General features: G+C 40.7%; 2 protein-coding genes across 2 annotated transcripts; one reads left to right on the top strand and one right to left on the bottom strand.

Annotated features, from left to right (window-relative positions):
• Positions 1-14: 14 nt before the first annotated feature.
• On the bottom strand, positions 15-3,624 carry NDUFB9 (NADH:ubiquinone oxidoreductase subunit B9). Its single transcript, XM_027727005.2, has 4 exons — positions 3,516-3,624; positions 3,191-3,383; positions 1,243-1,356; positions 15-236 (listed from the first exon to the last, which is right to left on the bottom strand). Exons 1-4 carry the CDS (start codon positions 3,599-3,601, stop codon positions 105-107), a joined length of 525 nt encoding a protein of 174 aa, XP_027582806.1. The 5' UTR covers positions 3,602-3,624; the 3' UTR covers positions 15-104.
• Positions 3,625-3,673: 49 nt separating this feature from the next.
• On the top strand, positions 3,674-19,434 carry TATDN1 (TatD DNase domain containing 1). Its single transcript, XM_027727006.2, has 12 exons — positions 3,674-3,719; positions 4,994-5,059; positions 5,670-5,719; positions 8,014-8,077; positions 9,303-9,446; positions 9,544-9,586; positions 13,022-13,107; positions 13,212-13,252; positions 14,657-14,733; positions 15,414-15,484; positions 16,397-16,523; positions 19,177-19,434. The coding sequence occupies exons 1-12, from the start codon at positions 3,698-3,700 to the stop codon at positions 19,277-19,279; spliced, it is 894 nt and encodes a 297-aa protein (XP_027582807.1). The 5' UTR covers positions 3,674-3,697; the 3' UTR covers positions 19,280-19,434.
• The last annotated feature ends 108 nt before the right edge of the window (positions 19,435-19,542 follow it).

Raw genomic sequence — 19,542 nt, 5'->3', positions numbered from 1 at the left:
AAAAACGCTTTCTCTGTTACTTTTATTTGGCTTTATTCTGTGTTACTTAGAGAAGCACATGGTCACTGACGTGAACTGCTTACAGCAGACAGACCAAGGTGCCTTTACATGGGTATTTCCCGGGGCCGGGTGACGTACTGCCACCACAGCGGGGGCAGGTGCCCTTCCTTCCGAGCTGGAGGCAAAGCTTCAGTTTTTGGACCATCCGCTGGGGTTTCTTCCTCCAGCTGCTTAATCTGTAAGAAAAGAGAGAAAAATGCTTTAGCACATTAACACACATTCCCATAACGTGGCTCTCAGTGCCCAGGCAGTGAGCAAAACCAGCTCCCCATTTCTGCAGGGAAGAACCAGAGGTAAAGCCTCAGGCTGACAGAGAGGGTTCAGGTTTCCTGACATTCACTTCCACTCAGTAATCACTGCAGGCTCATATTACCTAATTAAGAAGGAATTTCTAGGAGAAAAAAGTGATTTACAACAGAAATTTTACTTAGAAGGTCACTATTTCCATGTAACTCATGTCTACCATTGCTACACTAAACAGGCTGAATTATCCTGCTGCTTTGGAAGCTGCCAGATAATTACAAGTGCAGAACAACTTCCCCAGCAGTCCATAGGACACCTGTGTTCCTGCACGCCACCAACAGCCCCTCACATGTTTTCAGCACGTTTCTTAAAGCAGCACAAGTGCTGGCTGCCCCTGTGTTAATTCTAGAGTGCCACACTCCATAAAATCCAACTGTTTCTCTACAACTGAATCAAAGAACTGTTCTAAGAACATCAACTTTTCCCAACTGGTCAGAAATTAGTCTCGATTCCCAATCGATGATCGCTGTGGTAAGTCACATTCCAATGTGCAAACAAAGTGTCAGAGCTCCACAGCAGCAGAAAAGGAATTCTCTGGTCATTGATCTTCTCACATCCCACTTTGGAGTTTGGTTGGTTGGTTTCGGGGTTTTTGTTTTTGTTTGTTTTGTTTTCGTTTTCCACAAAACTGCCATAATAGCCCTCACTAACTGAAACACAGCTGCAGGTTCAGCTTTAACTTTGAATTTCCCTCACAGCCATTCAGAAGCTCTGAGATCTCTCTGTAGCTATTTTAGGTCTAGTGTTTCACACTGATGGGTTCCAGTACAGCAGAGCCTAACTGAGATTGCAGTAGGCATTCAATAATTTTTCCAAGAACACATACACAAAATACTTGTGTGCTAAAGAGACTTTACTTTGCATAGAGCAAGCACTGACCTCTTTTTCCCAGCTCTCCCGCTGCAGCTTCTTCCATTGCTCTCGTTTGGCAAAGTAATCAGGATACATTGCCTTCTCAGAAGGATGCCAGAAATCCAAGCACCATTCAGGAATCTGTTAAAGAAAAATATAATTCTATATATATGAAATCACATCTAGTACACACATACAGAAAAAGGAAATGCAATCACTGAAGCCAGTATTACTTCCTGGGTTTTTATCCACTGTGAAGTACTACATAAAAACACCATTTAAGAGCTGCCTGACTACTACAAGTCCCAAGGCACATGGCAGAGGTCAGGACTCACAGGAAGACATCACAGCATCCCAAAACAAATCCCAGGTCATCTCAGTTTACTCTGAAGTTCTCAAAATAATTCCTTCTGGTGGAAGAGAAGATCACATTTCTTCCCTTACTTCTCCTAAAAGCAGAAGAGATTCTTCTCTCCAACTACTGATTTATTTTACTTGACAAAGACAGAACATTACAGTTCGACAACTTCTAGGAAACGAGCAGTTTTATTAGGCCTTTAAAATCTTGATAATGGTCTGACCGCGAAGGTATTCACACAATGAAAACAAAAAAGCAAAATTCAAAATTCTGCAGCAGGATATCACTAAATGTTTACATTTTAAAGACAAGAACACTGATTAAGAGAAAACAATCCCAAAATACCACCAAAGACCAAGTTCTTAAAAAAAAATAAATTTAGAAGTTGCTCCAGTACCATCATTTATTCAGTGATATTTAGACTTTCAGTTTCCTGCTGTAATTCTCATCACTGAGTAAACCTTTGAGTGAACAGAAATAGCAGAGCTGCTATTGTAAAAAAATATCCACATACACCAAACTACAATTAAAACCAACCATCAAAGAGCCCAAGATCTAAAAATTACATTTTGTAGCAGCACCCACGATGGACAGTCACTGATATATCAGATATAACCATCCTTGTGATGCTATTTTGTTAACAGACAACTTTAGCACAGCAAACAGGGCAAAGAAAAGAAAGCATAATCCAGCTTTTATTTCTGTATGAAGACTAATCTTGACCATTTATTGCTCAACAGGCTTTTTTCTGACCAGATTCTCTCTCACTATTACCTCTACTACTGCTAAGGCCCTTGACCTTGGCATAAGCTTAAGTCCTTCTCTTCCCTTTTCACTCAGACATTCTTTCTACTGCCTCATAAATCTACATCCTATTTTTCCCTTCATGTGGCTTCTTATGCATAAAGATTTGATCAGATCCAGTCTTGCGCCGGCACTTTTTTCCAATTCAGGTCAGTATTAACTTCTTGTAAAGCATTAAAAAGCTGATGCCAAGAAAGCAAAAGCTCCGTGTTTTTCTATGAAACCTGTATCTTTGCTCCTAAACAGAACAATCGAGATGGTCAAAGCCTGTAGAAGTGCTTTAAAACTAAATATAAGGTTTCTATTTTCAGGCACAGCTCCTGGCACGCAGTTGCGCACAAACACTGCAGCATATCAGGGGAAATTATTAACTTGTACCGTTACTGAAAACGCTGGAAGAATGATGGGACCGAGCGAAGGGAAGTCCCCCCCACAGCCAAGGTGACACCTGAACAGACCAGAGAGAAACCAAGGCAGTTCTCAGATGGCAGCACAGCCTCCTCCGCGTTGTTCCCTCCCACAGCTCAGCTCCAGCCCTTTCCCTGTGCCCGCCTGACCCACCGCGGGGCAGATTCCACCGGGCAAAACGGCAGATTATTATCCCAAAAAAAACCCTCAACCCAACCCAAACGAGCACGCAACCAGCTGTGTTCGGACAGATCAGCAAACTCCACCTTCCAGGATCAGAAAAGCAGAACAGCCCCTCCCACACAAGCAGCTGAGCCAAGCTGCGGCCCTATGGCTGCTCACGTTATATTCGCTAAAAGAAGAGCAAAGCAAGTGCAACAATTCACACATTCCAGGCCACCTTACCTTGTAGCACTCGTATCTCTCGTAGGAAGTGCCCCCGGGGGAGTCGGGGAAGATGTAGGGCTGGGGGTGCTGGTTGGCCCAGAACTCCTCCTCGCCCGCCCTCAGCAGCTGGGTGGCTTTCACCATGTCCTTCACATCCTTGTTCTTATCGAAGCGCTCCCTCAGGAGGCAGGCAAAGTAGCGGTACTTGTCCCTGTGGACAGAGGTCACGCACAGTGAGGAGGAAAACACCCCCCCACACCCGGGCCCAGCCAAGCGCGGAGCTGAGCGGCCCCGCTCGGCGGGCGGGCGGATGGACCTCCCTCCCCGCGCCCCTCGCCCTCACCGGTAGATGCACCAGGACTCGAGGTGCCGCAGGGATTTCTTGTACAGCCGCAGCACCTTCTGCTGGTGCGTCAGGTACGCGGCCATGGCGGCCCCTCAGCACCGCCTTCCCCTCCGCGCGGGGGCTGCCGGGAGGGCGGTGCGGCCCCGCCCGCGCTGCTGCCGGAGCCGCCCGGAGCCGCCATGAGCCGCGCCAAGTTCATCGGTGAGGGGGCGGCGGGACGGGCGGGGGTTTCTGTCCCCGTGTCTGCGGCCCAGGACCCCCCCGCTCCTCGCCTGGTGCCAGGCTGAGGCGGCCGCCGCCGCCCCGCTCCGTGAGGGGCCGCGCGTAGCGGGAGAGTGCTCAGGATGCGCAGTGCCAGGGCTTGTCCCAGCCCCGCATCCAGGGTTTGTCCCCTCCCGCCCCAGCTCCTCATCCAGGGCTTGTCCCGGTCCTTCATCCAGGGCTTCTCCCAGCCCCTCATCCAGGGTTCGTCACCTCCCGTCCCAGCCCTTCATCCAGGGCTTGTCACCTCCTGCGGTCCCTCTAGGCGTCCCGGGCCGGGATGCGGCGGCCTTGGAGCCCCCCGGAAGCGTTTGGGAAGGTTTGTGCTGTGTCTGGGCACTGGGGCTGCTATTCCTCTGTTCCCCCCGAATTTGAGGGGGTTCGGCCGCCCCTCGTCGCCTGTCCCGCTTTGGCGCATTAGTCTTGGTTGTTTCGGATTGTATGGAACTGGCTTGGATGAAAATGTTAACATTCTTAGGAAATTCGACAGGAAACATGTACGTAACTTGGTTGGTTCATACTGAAATTCTATATGTGGCTGAACAGCCTAATATTTCCTTGGAAAATCTCCCTTCTCGCTAGAATCCCGGCTGGGAATGTGGGCTCTGGCAGCTGCAGGGGCGGCTGTTCCTGGAGCCGGTGCTTTAGTCCTTGGCTGCGAGGCTGCAACACAGAGAAAGCCGTGGGAGCTGAGTAAGGAGAGCTGGGCTGGGCTGGGGCAGCTCCAGCAGTACCTGCATTGCAGTGTCCTGTCGGTATCCTGTCAGTGCTGCCGGGAGGGACGGCCGTGGGATGGCAGCAGGAGGGAGAACAGGCAGCTGTTAGGAGGCATTCTGCAGCTCCTGCTCTCGCCCATGTGAAGATTGTATGGGAGATGCTGCATTTTCCCTTCCTTCTTACTGCTTGTTTGCATAAATTTGTATTTTCAGATTTATTTGCAATGAGCAGTATACGTGTGTTTGCTTTGGTGATTATGTGCCTAATACACCCATAGAAGTCTGGAGTTGCACAGAGGCCAAAATATAATTTTTCTGTCACTTCTCGTAAGGAGTAAGTTCTCAAATTATGCAAGTAAACTTCAGCTTTATGCGGCCTGTCAATGTGCTGGTCAGGGGCCATCGAGATAGTTTCTGTTGTCTTCTCTAGTTGACTAATGTTCAGAGTAAAATGTAGAGCCACTAAAACTTCTAATTTCTATCTTTGTTTTTCCATAGATATTGGTATTAACCTCACAGATCCTATGTTCAGAGGAATCTACAGAGGAACACAAAAACATCAAGGTCAATGTTTTCTTTGTATCTGCTGAAAGACAGGAATCTTCTTGCTAAAATAGAAACCTCTTATGTGTCAGAACGTGAGATTAGAGTTTCTTTTTGCTCCTCAGGAACTGGATGCTTATTTACTAAAGCTCGAAGAAGAAAGTGTGACAAAACAGGTTAGATGTCCTAAGCAAAATACATTCTCTTAATTGCTGTTAAACTGTCATGCAGGTAACTCTGCTTCTGGAGCAAAATGGACAATTGCTGATCTATTTATGTTAGGATTGCGTGGAAAAACTGATGTGGGGATTATGAACAATAGCCTATCAAAGTATTGCATTGCTGAATCGTAGTTACTAATCATAATGTGGGGGTTTTCTGCTCTCATGGCCTTTAGATATAGATGTAAAAACTGAGAGTCTCCTAAAGTATGTGGAAAAATTTCTGTTGACTTCTTGGATTTAAATTGGATCTCCAGTTACTGTGTTTTGTTAATAGTCTTCTAAAGATTAATCTAATATGTTTTAAAGATTTAATGATAGGAATTCTGACTGCATGAAAGTTGAAAAGTAGTTAAATTATGTTGTAAAACCTTAAGTTCAACTTACATAATTTTTATGAATTTTTGCAGATGACCTTCTGGATGTGATAGAGCGAGCAGTCGAAGTTGGCATTAAAAAGGTAATTTCTTATAATAAAATTGCATTAATATTTTAAACTGTTTTCTAATATTTGGTTTTTTGGTGCTCTCCTACTAAAACAAATGTTTCTGGGATTTGCAATGGAAAATGCAATAACTTCCTTCAGTAGCACAAAACAAAAGTGTTCTGTGCAGAGCGTTGTCTTTGCACAGATCATTAGATGACTATTTAATGATGGTGATGTGTATGTAGAATTTATTTTGTACAGTTTCAACAGAAAGGTGTTCACTTCTGAGCTACTGCAATCGGTTTTCCATGTTAGTTGTATTATGGGCAACCATTCCTTTCTTCTGGTATCTTATGTGACTCTTAGAGAGTAAGTTGCATGAGGAGTGGCTGAGGGAGCCGGGGGTGTTTAGCCTGGAGAAAAGGAGGCCTGGGGGGAACCGTATCACAACTACCTGAAAGCCTCTTCTCTCAGGCAACCGGTGACAGGACAAGATGAAATGGCTTCAGGCTGTGCAGGGGAAGTTCAGGTTGGACATCAGGAAGAATTTTTTCATGGAAAGGTTTGTTAAACTTTGTAATGGGGAAGTAGTGGAGTCACCATGCCTGAAGGTATTCAAGAAAGGACTGGATGTGGCACGTAGTGCTGTGGTTTAGTTGACACGGTGGTGATCGGATAAAGGTTGGACTCGATGATCTTGGAGGTCTTTTCCAACCTTAATTATTCTGTGATTCTTAATCAACAGTTACTGCCGCAGATCAAAACTCACAAACTGTTCTGATTGAGATCCTTCAGATATTTCTGTTGGTAAATGAAATTGGTAACTGCAGAAGAGCTGGCAGTGCCCATAAACTCTTACAGTTGAGACACGTGAACGTCTGCTGGTTAATACCGGCTTACATGTATTAAAGCAGCACCATTATGTGAGAGAGTTTGTAACTCTGAACTTGAAATTGGTGTTTTCAGTTGCTCTTTCAGTTACAATACTCCAGCCTGCCCCTCCCTCTCTCTCTAAACTAATTGTTGACAAAAATATGAATTAACATAGAATACAGTGCATACTGTCACAAACTGTACTACTGCACTAATAAGGCTGCTGGATTAGAAATAAAGAAATAAATGCTCCTCTAGAAGAGGAACAAGCCTCTTGGGAGTTTGTTGAAAAACTCTCATCTGAAAAGAGCGGGAAATGAACTGGGAGACAAAAAAAGAAAACTCCAGTGATGGAGAAGTTACCCCACTGCAGCAAATACAGAATCCAGGTCATTTTTGTATGTGCTGTGTAAGTGCTATTTAATTTTCATACCACTCTCTGAAAATAAATGGCAGTTTTCCTATTTTGTGATCAAAAATAGATTAGCTGCATAACTTTTTCAAGATGCACAGTGGATTCAGAAGTGGCATTCAGGAGTTCCCTGTCCTTAGCTGTTTTCAGGCCTCCTACTGCTCTGTACAGTGTCAGAAGCCTGTTCCATCACAGATTGTTCCTACTTGCCTAGAAGCTTGATGTGTTTATTGGAAAATACTTTTATTTTTCCATATAGCTGCTGATTTATGGTAAATTTTTTGTGAAGTTTTGCCCTGTGTTGTATCTAACTGATTCATTTTCAGCTTAACATTTCTCTGGTGATACTGTTGGGATGTGTCCGTCAGTCGTGCAGCATCCTGCAGGAATGTCTGGCCTGGTGCTCACTGAGTCTGGTGTACAGCATATGTAGGGATAAGAGTTGTCCAAAAGTGACGTACTCATAATTTATTAGGACCTAGGGTGAGATATTCTGTAAGTGGTGGTTCAAAAAAGCACTGTGAGCAACAATTCTGGTGTGATAACTTTGAGCTTAAGGTAAAAATAAAAGATCAGAGCCAGAAATTCTTAAAATTGTAATCCCAACTCTGATACAGACTTGTTTTTTGGTTTAATTACTTACTTACTCATGTCTTGTTCTGGGTGTTTGGGAATCTTTATTTTCCCCACCTGTAAGACAGAATGTTTCTGAGTATCATTTCTTGAATGCAAGTATAGTTTTTTGAGTCTAATGAAGGTAGTATTGCTGCAGATATAAGTATTTTGTTTGTTTAATGGTTTAAAATCTTAGCATAGAAGATACTTGATTTAGAAAAGAAAATCAGATTTTTACACCAAGTGTATTTACTAGCTCCTGAGGGCCACTGAGGTTTGTAGCTGATTTACAAAATCTTGTTATATATATTAGTAATTGTCTTCTGATGTTCTCTGTCAAGATTCTTCATGTATCTGAGTGTTTTCTTAAACATTCTGTTTGATGTTCAAAGAACATACACACTGACAGTACTTTTCTTCTTTCAAGTTTTTGATTACAGGTGGAAGTCTAGAAGATAGTAAAGATGCATTGCAGCTGGCACAGACAAATGGTATTTTCACATTAAACTTGTGTTGTCAGTCAAAAATATAACCTTCTCTTCTCTCAGAATTAAGAGTTCAAAAGGATCTGTCCCAGAGGTGTTTACAGAATCTCAGATTAAAAGGAGAAATTAAATTTCAGACGGGATGAATGCATTGTATATGAGTTTCTGTGTGTTGCTCTGTAGATCCCTGATATTGGAAGGAATAATTCTTTTCTGCAATTTCTATTTCTAGATAAAAATAGAAATTATAAGAAATTCCTGGAATAAAAAAATTGATATAAGTCTCTATTCTAGAAATAAGCTAGAATGCTTATATGGTGTGAAATACTTGGGTTTTGTTGTCTTTTTGTTTGTTTTTTACTTCCCAGTCTGTCATGATCAGCTTGATCAAGAGAGGTATCTTTCTTTTTATGGTTCTCCTTTCTTGCTGTGGAAGAGAATATGTCTCTTCTTTTTCTTGAGGCAAATTTCATTCCACTTATGACTTAAATATGTGTTTGAACTAATCCACATGTTAAAGTACTGTTTACTAACAGAAACATAAAATAATTTTGGTTTGAATGAACCTCAGATGGTAATCTGGTCCAACCCAGTCTCCCTCCCCACTTCCATGAAAGCAGGACTGGCTTTAATATTAGGGCAAGTTGCTCAGGGCCTTACCTGGTTTTAACTTTCCCTCATGCTCTTCTATTATCCATAAAGGCACTTAGCAGAAATGTTAGTTTTGGCAAGGTAGTCTAGATTAGATACTTGGGAAATCAGGCAGATGTGACTTGGGAAATTCTGAAACAGTTTATGTAGGGGCACATGAGGGAAATTGCACATTCTCTTCAGATCTTAGAGCTTGGATAACCAGATGCACGTTGAATGAGATGTGTTTCTAAATGATCTCAAGAGGTCTCTTCCAGCCTCAACAATTGTATGATTTATTGAGGGCTGCTCCACCACAGCAGTCCAGCTTTAAATTGCAGTTCTGAAGTACACTAAGCAATGTATACTAAAAAGACACACACATCCCCCCACTGGAGACACTGTCTGACATTTTTAAAGCAGAAAATATCTGTCTCATAAAATTATTATCAAGATAAAGATGTTCAAAGGGAGTTTTCTGTTAAAAAAACAGAAAATAATTGTGAGCATAAAGCACCCCTCCAGATGCAGATATTGTCTATACTTTAGATAAATTTTCTTTTTTTTTTTCTTAAAACCTCCTAATATTCTCTTGCCTTAGACATGTTTTACAGTACAGTTGGCTGTCATCCTACCCGCTGTGGAGAATTTGAGCAGAGTAGCCCCGAACAGTATTTATCTGAATTAAAAAATCTGATTGAAAAGAATAAGACAAAGGTAGTAGCAGTTGGAGAATGTGGCTTAGGTAAGTGTTCTTTTAGAACTTCAATATTTGTTTTTCTAGACATATTCTAAAAAAACCCTAAAATACTAAATGGGTATTTTGTTCTTTCTATTCATAGATTTCGATAGGTTAGAATTTTGCCCAAAGGACATCCAACTCAAGTAAGAAACTTTTGATGATTATGAATTGACTTGTAGCAATTTACAGGAGTGTTTTCTATCTTGTGCTCTACCATATAACATTGTGTCAGGTACAGACCCTACAATTTGCAGGATTGGGCCCGGGGTTTTTTTGGCAGAAATGGAGTTTTAAAGAATTATGCCTACGTTCAAGTAGTGCTATGCCCTAGATTTTGCTACCTGTCTGGTCTTGACTTAGCATGTCTTTTTCTGTAAAATTGAGCAGAAATTGTGAATTTCTGGGTGTGGCAGATGTCCATTCTCAAAGAGACTTGTGGGAAAAATAACAAATGTAGCATGTGAAAGAATCAGGTTGTTGAATGAACGGCATGGGGAAGGGAACAGAACTGTCAAAAAAGATAAGTCAGCAGTGGGGAAAAATGAGCTTTTGGTAAGGGAGGTGTTAGCTGGGAGCAGGTAAGTGAGAGATGATCATAAAGGTAATCTCAGGAGGTGGAGAGATCTGTGCATTGAAGTAACACATGTGGCGTAGATACTTAATGGAAAGAAAAAGGCCCCTAAAATCAGCCTGCATTCTGGTATGCAGAACTTCTGTCTACACAGGGAACTCCTTGAAAGATACAGGTGATAAATTCAGATAATCACCTGTAATTATTATTGTTGTAATTATTATTGTAAATTCAAATAATCAATAAGTTATTAATGAATTGCACTTGCACCTTACTGTTCTGAGTAAACGAGTCACTGGGGGGCAGTGGCTGGTTGTGTTTTCTTCTAATTGCTACATGTTAGCAGGAGGTGGAGTTAATTTCTTCATAATGCTACAGTGAAATACTCAGCAAAGGGAACAGGACTTTTTTTCCTGGTAGAATTCAGCATACATGAAGTTCAGCAAAGCACACCTTGGAGCATAACCTGTTTCTTTTCTCTGACGAACACTGATGGAGTATCAGATTTTAAGATGCTTACTGACTTGATGTTATTGGGAGAAAAAAATAAAAGTATCAATAGACTGCAGCTGAAGACCAGTAGTGACTTCTAATTGGGTACACTGAAACTGAGCTTTGAGGAAAGAGGTGACAGGCTTGATAAGTGAACTAAACAAAGGGGGATGAAATGCGAAATGCACGGAGGCAGTTCACTGGATTTCAGCTGCTCCGGAGTTCAGGTGTAGCAGTCACAAGGATAGCTGACAAGCAGCTGCAGAGATCCCCCACAGAAAAGCAATATGGTAGTTTCCCAGGGGGTAATATCGGAGCATGCCCTCTGTTTTGATACTTAATCATTATTTTTCTAATTAGTTATGCTGCATTTTCTTTTGGATAATTTTCACCTGTAAAAAATGAACATTATTTTCAATCCTTTTTCTTGGATTTAAAAGCTAGTAAAGGTGATAATCTAATAAAGATGAAGATCCTTTGTTGTAGCATTCCTAAGAATTTTTATTCTCGGAATTTTTCTCTATTCTCAAAACTTTTCCAGAAGCAACATAGAATCAGCATATGTTCCGTGACAGTCTATTTGCCCAAGAGAAAAGGTTGTTCCTTAAGCACTGGAACTGGTCAGGTTTAGTTTCCTACTGAATTATTTTGTTATCATTCTGTTCACTTTATCTGGTTTCTTCATGTTTTTCTAGGGTTTGTGTTTTTTAAATTTTTATTTTATTATTATTTTTTCTCTTCAATAACTTCACCTCCCCTTTCTCTTTGATAGGCCAAGGAGCAACATGTGTTGGGCTTCAATGTTGCTAGGAATGGAAGAAGCTTAAGTTGTCTTTTCATTTGTAGGACACTAAACTTTGTACTTTCAAGGCCACTACCCTTCTCAAAATTAGATTGAAATTGGCCAGTTAGGTTACTTAGGGTGCTTATTTGCAGCTCAGTTTCTAAAACCTTATTCCCATATGAAACAAGTATTCTGGTAAAAAAAAACCCAACACACCAGAAATCAGGCAATTGTAGCTCTTTAACCACAAGAGCAATCATGAGTTGCAATTAATTTATATTTAGTCAAACAGGCTAAACTAAGCACGGTGTCTAGACAAAGATTGAAAGTAGGTGTAATTCTCATTTTCATGCCAGTTTTCAGCTGATTTCTGTTTCACCTGTTTTATCTCAAAGATTTGCATTGATTAACAAGGAAGGTAACTTTGATCTGAGAAATATCAACCTGTAATATACAAAAAATAGTGAAAATGGCATGAAATGAAATGACCAGTTGCACATTTTTTTTGTTTGTTTGGGGTTTCTTTAGGAAAATGGTAAATCAAACTAATGGTTTGCTGCCACTTTCTCCTGATTGATATGTGACTCATACACAGCAGTATGTGGTCACTGAAGTTTGCCTTTGAAATGTGGCTGATAACTGAAAATGGGAATTCCCCAGTGCCCTGAACTGTTTTTAGCAGCAACACCTGAAGAAATCCAGTATGTGCACAGAGCCCCAGCCTGCTGGGACGGGCAGTGTTATTCTCCTGCCTCATCCAAATAACATCCTCTTTCCAATTACATGTGGATACTGAGTCACCTGGGCACTGTTGGCCTTTTGCCAGGCCTAAGTTCCTCTACTGTGTTTCCTGAGCACTGGTGATTTGCATGCCTGGTGGCAGCAGAGACGTTCAGTGGTAATGCTCACAGAGCAGAACTAGCTGCAAATGACAAGCACAGGTTAGTTCAGTGCTAATTAGTTTCCTTTGGAAACTGCATTGGGGAACTCGGCTACCTGGTTACCTTCCCCCTGCCCATGTTTTAGTGTGTCTTGGTAGGATGGGGCCTTGCTGTTCCCACTCCTTCAAAGGCAACTCTAAGAGTAGAAGGTAAGAGAAGGATAAAAAGGAGTGAAAAGGAAAAGATGCAGGCACACAAAGGAGAGGATGGAAAAAGGTGAAGATAATAGGTAGAATGGGGCAGAAGTGTGATGTCTAATATTGGTATTTGTTCCACCCCAAGAGAGAAAAGACTGCCCTCCCTGGATTGTCGCTTCCAGGTCAGCAGCTCTGGTGCAGCTTTGGCCATTTGAGGCTTTAGAAATAGTGATCCCTCACTGCTTTTTTAAGTCCTTGAAATAGTGGTCTCTCTGTCATCCACACTCTCCCATTCCTGACATTTCAAAACTTTGTGGAAAGAACAGTCAGTTTCTCTTTCACTAAAAATAAATAAATAAACCTGAACTCCAGCTCCTACATTACACAAGAGCACATGCTCAGCATATACATACATTGTGGCTCCTGCAGTACTGATGCTCTTGGCCACTAACCTGTCTTCCAGCACACACCACTGCTACAGCAATATACCATGGGAAAGAGTTTCTTTTAAATCCTTGGCAGGCAGGAGCTTTTGAATGGCAAATCCATTAATTCTGTGTTTAGTTCTGGAGGACAGAAGCTGGAAAAAACTTTTACTGACTTAATTTGCTCTTACACAGAGTTTCTGTTTAAAGGTGATTTTTGTTTTACAGGTATTTTGAGAAACAGTTTGACTTGTCAGAACAGATGCAACTGCCCATGTTTCTCCACTGTAGAAACTCACATTCTGAATTTTTAGGTGGGTTTTGTTTGAGAATTTCATATTCAGAACAGATTCTGAATATGAAAATGTTTCACCTTTGTCTGTTATAAAGCTGTCTTACATTTTTATTTATTTCATAGAGATAATGAGAAGAAACCGAGATAGATTTGTAGGAGGGGTGGTAAGTATGGACTTCAGTGTAGCATTCATTTTTACAAGCATGTGTGTGAATATTGTTGCCTAGTATGCAATTTCTTGTTTGTCATGGAATCTGTGTGGGCTTCTTGTTACATGAATTAAGTTATTAGTAATCAGTAAGTTTTCCAGTCCCTTCTAGTATTTTTATTTCCATTGCTTATTCGACAGAATTTTTTGCAAGGTAAGAAGATAGGCTGAGAAAAGCTCTGCAGCTGACGTGAGCAGTTTTTCTTGGCCTGTTAGAAGGACAGTTTAAGCACCTGATTATTGACATTGGCCTTTTCCCAATTCGTCAGTGTCTGTAACTGCAATGCATTCAGACCACAGATAATTTAGATGCATGTTCCCAGTGGAGGCCATAACCTCAAACATTTGCTTCTGACGTTAGATATCACTTTTAAGTTAGATCCAGATGTAACTTTTGATTACTTTATGTCTTTAGATATTCAGATCATGTTTTTTAATTCAAAACAAGAATTTTAATTCAATAACAGGAAAAGCTTTGGGTGAAATGGTTAAGGAAGTCCAGCAATGCTCTTTCAGGTTTCCATTATGGCTGGGTTTTCCAAAAGTAATAAATGCTTGAATCATTCTATCCTAATATCAGACCACACCTCCTACAAGAATATCTCAGTCCCCAGGTTTGCCCTTTTTTACCGCAAAACCCTTGCCCATGCTCAGTACTTTGCATGTTCCACTCTTACATAATGCTGTAAAGTCTCTCCTTCCTTCCTTCCTTCCTTTCTTTTTTCTGCACAGCCTGTAACCAGGGGAGAAATGAGCAGGAATCCTCTGCAACTGCCTGTCCCCCTCAGAGTATGGGGAAGCAGAGCAAACAGGCTCTTTACTGAGGCTGAGAAGCTGCAGTTCCCAGATGCATTAAACTGTGACCCTCCACTTGGCTCTCCAGGCCCTGGAATGACCAAACAGACTGTCTCTCTAGTTCCAGTGGACTAAATCTGTGGAGAACGAACTGCTGCTCTTATGGTGTCCCTGACAGTGCCCTGTAGGGAATAGTGAGGAAAGAGTGTGAAAATTAATCATGCACAGGATTATTTCCTGAGTATGATCTCCTAGCTTTCAGCTACAGGAAGTTCCTGGGCCAAAAGAATATCTCTGGATAGGCCTTTTCTGCCCATATTTATCACTAATAAAGCATGTAACCACTTTCAGTACAGTATTCAGGTGACTTCAGCCTGAACTTTGCCCAAATTCAGAATCAGCTGAGCCATGTCCCGTCTTTATGTTTGTACTGATGTGTAGTGCATACTGTTAAAGGTATTTGAGGCACATAAAAACTAATACATACTTTTAAATTATTGGAGTTTTAATAAAAGCACATTTATATTTGTATGTATCTGTGCATCTATATTTATATATGTTCTAGGTACATTCTTTTGATGGCACAAAGGAACAAGCAGCAGCTCTAATAGATTTGGATCTTTATATTGGAATAAATGGCTGGTAAGTTCTTTATAAGAAATACAACTGTTCAAAAATGGCAGCTGTAGTGAACTCATTGCTTTCTTTTAAACAATGAGGTCAAGCTTTCAAAGCTCACTAGACTCTTAATCATCTGACAGATTTAGAATTACTCTCATTAGCCTGTTAGCCATAAAAAGTTCTTACCTTGCAGCTCAGTGAGCTCATCTAGTGTTAGGTCCAGTCTACTGTCCCTCAAGTCAATCCTTGTTTGTAAATAAAATACGGTTGTTGAACGTGGAAGGAGTCCTGAGGAGTCTTTAAAAAACAGCCTGACTTTAAGCTGCCATGTCAAACTCAGGAGAAATGCAAATGTAACCTGAGCACTGCATCTCCTGGTTATGCAGCCAGAATTCTCAGCAGTCACCTGGCCCAGTGCCAGCCAGCACCACTTTGTGAGGCGCAGGGGCTGTCACCAGGCCAGGACGGGCACCCAGGCAGGGATTCAGCAGCTTACTGGGGTGAGATGGCTTCTCCCAGTAACTCAAAAATTGCTGTTTTCTGCAAGTTTGAATTTACAGGCAGCATTGTTAAGAAACGAAGCAAACCTTACTCATTATCAAAATTATTTCTGAAGCTGCCTTTGCTCCAAAACATTTCAACAGGCAAAGTAATTACTTTTATACACGTTTTATATTTTCTTTAACCTCTTTATTTTCTAGTTCACTGAAAACAGAAGCCAACTTGGAAACACTGAAATCGATTCCTAGTGAGCGATTAATGATAGAGACTGGTAAGATTTTGTATCTTGTTCAGTTTGTGACTTCATCACTGCTGGGCAATGAAATATGCTGGTATAGCAATGATAAAGGAGAATCGAGACCTAAGGAGTTCAGAGTAGGAAAAGGACTGGCTGTTTCTCCACTTGGGAAAGCAGTTTACAGGCTCCAGAAATACTCCTTTTCAGCCTTCTCCTGGAAGGAATAAGCTGCTGTGTCAGTTCCTGACATTGCAGAGGAAGATGAAAAGGACAAATTGACAAACCCAGATTTTTAAATGTACCAGAATCCTGCTTGAATATCTTTTAAAATGTAGTTTGCTGGAGATGTGCCAAGCACAGGGAAATGGCTATGAGCTTGCCACTGGCAGCAGTAACAGCATTTGGAAACAACTGTTCTTTAAATGGAATAGGTGGAAGAATGGTTGAATTCCCCTTTCAGCCCCCTGAGCTGTCATTTTTAATGGACTGACTAGGGATGCCATGTTTTCTTTTTTCATGTTTATTTCAGTTATCAATAACTGGCTGTTACAGAATTTATTTTAATTTCTGAATCTGAGAAAGGAAAACCACAAACTGCCTAAATCCTTAAGTTGATTTGCACATGAAGTACAGACCTGTTATACAGGAAATTTCTGTGGAATGCAGGCAGTGTATCTGGCTATCTCTATCATGTCAAGGGAAATTAGTGTTATGTACTGTGTACTATTGCTGATTTTTTTCAAATGTAAAATCCTGAAGGTAATGGTATAAAAATGCAAGGACTGTAAAGATGTTAAATTGTCCAAATCTCTTAAATTTCATTTTGAATTGGAAGTCACTGCTAGAAGAAGATTGCAAGAACTTTTGTCTGTAGAAGTAGTTGATTAAACTATCTCATGCTATTCTCAAACAATTGCATACTCCTTTTTTTTCATATGAAACTAGATGCGCCTTGGTGTGGAGTGAAAAATACTCACGCTGGATCAAAATACATTAAAACTACATTTCCAACAAAAAAGAAATGGGAAAAAGGGCACTGCTTGAAGGACAGAAATGAACCCTGCCACATAATGTAAGTGTACTACTGTACTATTATTTAAAATACCTCAAATCTCACATGAAAAAAAATATAAAAGAATCAGTTCACTAGTAATGTAGTAAATAGAAATTCATTCCAAATGTACTGAAACTTGTGCAAGGTTTTGCTTTATAGGCTGTGGAAAAAATTACAAACTCCTAATTTTCTCACTTCAGCAATTTTGGATGTAAAAAGCTCTCTGAAAGTGAAACCAGTACTGTTTTTATCCTTTCACTTGATACAGTGGAGAAGAGGTTAAACCCTGTAAAATAACCTGACTTGAATATTCATTTCATTCAGTTGTTCAGGTAATTTTTAAAACTGATCCAGCCCTGAGGATCAGGGAACAGTCCCCCAGAGGGGACAGTGTTGAGGCACCAGCAGTGCCTGTGCCACTGCTCCTGTCACAGGGCCTGTGGCACCAACTGCCACAACATACATTTGGTCAGGGCTGTTTCTTCCTTCTGCTGCTGTGCCCAGTTTAGATATGACTGGCAGCAGCCAACATACAGAGTAGTGAAAGAAAACTCCAGGGGCTTATGGACAAAGCTGAAAAGTACAGAAACACCTCCTTTCTGGTTCCCCACAGAGGTGTGAAAAGCAGGAAAATGTACTGTTTTAGTGAAAATGTTTAATTATCTGCTTTAAATAGCACTGATAGATGAAATGCGTGAGTTTTCAGAATTCCCTATTTCAGACTAACTTTTGAAATACTGCACAGGGTAGTACTAAGGATCAGCAAGGTCTCTAAAGTTTGAGAACTGAAGGGAATTCTGCTTTTGGAGAGACGTGATGAAACTTAGAAAACCACTGATGATGCTAAAAGCATAGTTTAAGCTTACATAGTGGCAGCTCCTAGTGTTCAGATACATTTTGTCCAATTAGGTCAATTGTAATACTCTTTGAAATTGGTTTTATCCACCTTTTACATGTGAAGAGCACATGTTAGCATGGAAGGGCTATTTTAAGACTTTCTAGGGTCAGTCTGTGATTTTGGAGTGGGGGAAGAGATTAACTGAAAACAGTTTTCTGATCACAAGCAGAGGGCCTCTACTGTTACTATTTCAGCAAGCCTGTGTGTTAACAACATCCCCACATCTTTGTCTGCTGCCTTAGTTGTAGCTTACGGGATTATTTCAGAAACCCTAGAATTGGAAATGCACAGAATCTGCCCTAGATTGGTACAAAAATGCTTTTGCTTTCCTTTATAAAACAAATTCTTGTTTGTTTGAACTTTACTTCAAAATTACCATCTCTTTAACATTTATTATAAGCCGTACTAATTGTAAATTAGTAACTTGAGAATCTGTTAAACCTTAAGAAAAATGAAGAATGATAACAGAATTGATATCTTGTGACTTCTGAAGTAGCAAAATCTGGTGTGAGAGAAAGTTACTCAGGCCACAAAGAGTATTTAATGTTTAGGGCATATATACTATAATACAGCTCAACTGGCAGGAGGAATTTTCCACTTGTCTTTTACTGGTGCTGGACACCTTTCAATTTTGATGGCGATATTTCTGCTTCATATATATATATATTTAGAACTGCACTACTCCCCTTGGAAGCTATTTTTTAAAAAATTTTAGCCCCAAGAACCTTTTTTCTCCTTCAGCAGTTTCACATACACAGTGTTACAGTAACACATGGCATTCTACTGCATCCAAGTGAGAAGAGATATGTAAACCCTACCAGGAGTATTCCAGGGTGAAATTCTTTGGTATTTGTTACTTATTTCTGTGTAGGCCTGATCTCACCCCATCTCATTTGTAACAGTCCCTTAAATCAAGAAACCATTTTGCTAATTCTGGATCTGCATTCCAGCAATTATTAAGAGCAACCTTTTCTCCTCTCTCTTCCTTATTAAACAGAAGTTTAGCTATTGCGTCAGTTTAGAGGCAAGATCCAAAAACCACCAAACCCTACCAAGCTTCAAATTCTTGCTCTTCACTGTGAAGTTCCATTCTACTGCTAGAAAAATTAAAGTATGACATATCTTAGGAAGTGTAGAGAATATTCCTTTTTTTTAAGAAAGACTGATACAAAATCAAGAAAATAAGTGCAGAGAAGAGCTTGTGGCTTGGTTAACAGTATCCATCCCATTTCTTTTGCCTCCTTTTCCTGGCTTGTATCAAGACCATGCTCATTTAGTGTTTATGGCAAATATCTGACCACATTAATCACAATTAAGCTAGAGAACAGGGAAGTAGGAGCAAGTTACTTTGGCAGCTGTGTTGAGATAAGACTGTATCTGGAATTTAAGCTTTGCCATAGACCAGTCTATTCATAGTGCAGCTTTAGCCTTGAAAGGCTAATGAGTTTTAGTCTGAAAAATGAAGACCATTGATAAAGACACCCACAAAATGACACTTTCTTCGAAACAGAAAGCTGTTTAATTACCTCCAAACAAGAGTCAAAAGAGCAAAGATGAATCTGTACCAGTGAGCAACCAGTGTTCAGTGTAAAGGAAAGGGCAGTTAGTGACTTAAAAGTGAAGCTATTTGCATATCTGAGCACCCTGCCCTACTGCTCTCAGCATAGGTTTTTATTCCAGGTTAATTTTGGTGACTTGTACACACACATGCAGCAGTCTGAAGTACATTCAGTACTGGGTTTCAGTCTTCTAATATCAATCTTTCTTTTTTAGACAAATACTGGAAATTATGGCGGCAGTAAGAGAAGATGACCCGCTTGAGTTGGCCAACACTCTATATAACAACACTATTAAAGTCTTCTTTCCAAATATATAAGGTTGTTTTTCTTACATTTATTCAGCATAATTCAGTAAATATATTGCAAAAACTTAAAAATCATCATACCTGCAAATCCTAATCAATGGAAGCCAATATGTAGTGGGTTTTGTTTTTTTTTATGGTACAAGATTAAAGCTGCTTTTGAAAAGGTGGTCTGCATCTGTGCAGTTTCTCAGCCCTGTTCCCCTTTCGTCAAGATTTAGGATCAAGTTCAAGGCCAGCCCAAGCCTGCAATTCCTGTTAACATCTGGATGCATCAC

The sequence above is a fragment of the Pipra filicauda genome, unplaced genomic scaffold, assembly GCF_003945595.2.
Source record: "Pipra filicauda isolate LSUMZ 115617 unplaced genomic scaffold, ASM394559v2 scaffold25_size4600443_pilon, whole genome shotgun sequence".
Classification (NCBI taxonomy): Eukaryota; Metazoa; Chordata; class Aves; order Passeriformes; family Pipridae; genus Pipra; species Pipra filicauda.
Note: the sequence above shows the minus strand (reverse complement) of the source record. Positions and strands in the feature narration are given on the sequence as shown.

What these genes read in the sequence shown, in the direction of transcription:
- NDUFB9 (XM_027727005.2), bottom strand. Translation starts at nt 3,601, where the DNA reads ATGGCCGCGTACCTGACGCACCAGCAGAAGGTGCTGCGGCTGTACAAG. An exon ending in GAGTCCTGGTGCATCTACCG is followed by an intron (nt 3,384 to 3,515) that starts GTGAGGGCGAGG and finishes CTCTGTCCACAG; the next exon opens with GGACAAGTACCGCTACTTTG. An exon ending in GGGAGAGCTGGGAAAAAGAG is followed by an intron (nt 237 to 1,242) that starts GTCAGTGCTTGC and finishes CTTTTCTTACAG; the next exon opens with ATTAAGCAGCTGGAGGAAGA.
- TATDN1 (XM_027727006.2), top strand. Translation starts at nt 3,698, where the DNA reads ATGAGCCGCGCCAAGTTCATCG. An exon ending in AGTTGGAGAATGTGGCTTAG is followed by an intron (nt 9,447 to 9,543) that starts GTAAGTGTTCTT and finishes TTCTATTCATAG; the next exon opens with ATTTCGATAGGTTAGAATTT. An exon ending in CCAAAGGACATCCAACTCAA is followed by an intron (nt 9,587 to 13,021) that starts GTAAGAAACTTT and finishes TTTGTTTTACAG; the next exon opens with GTATTTTGAGAAACAGTTTG.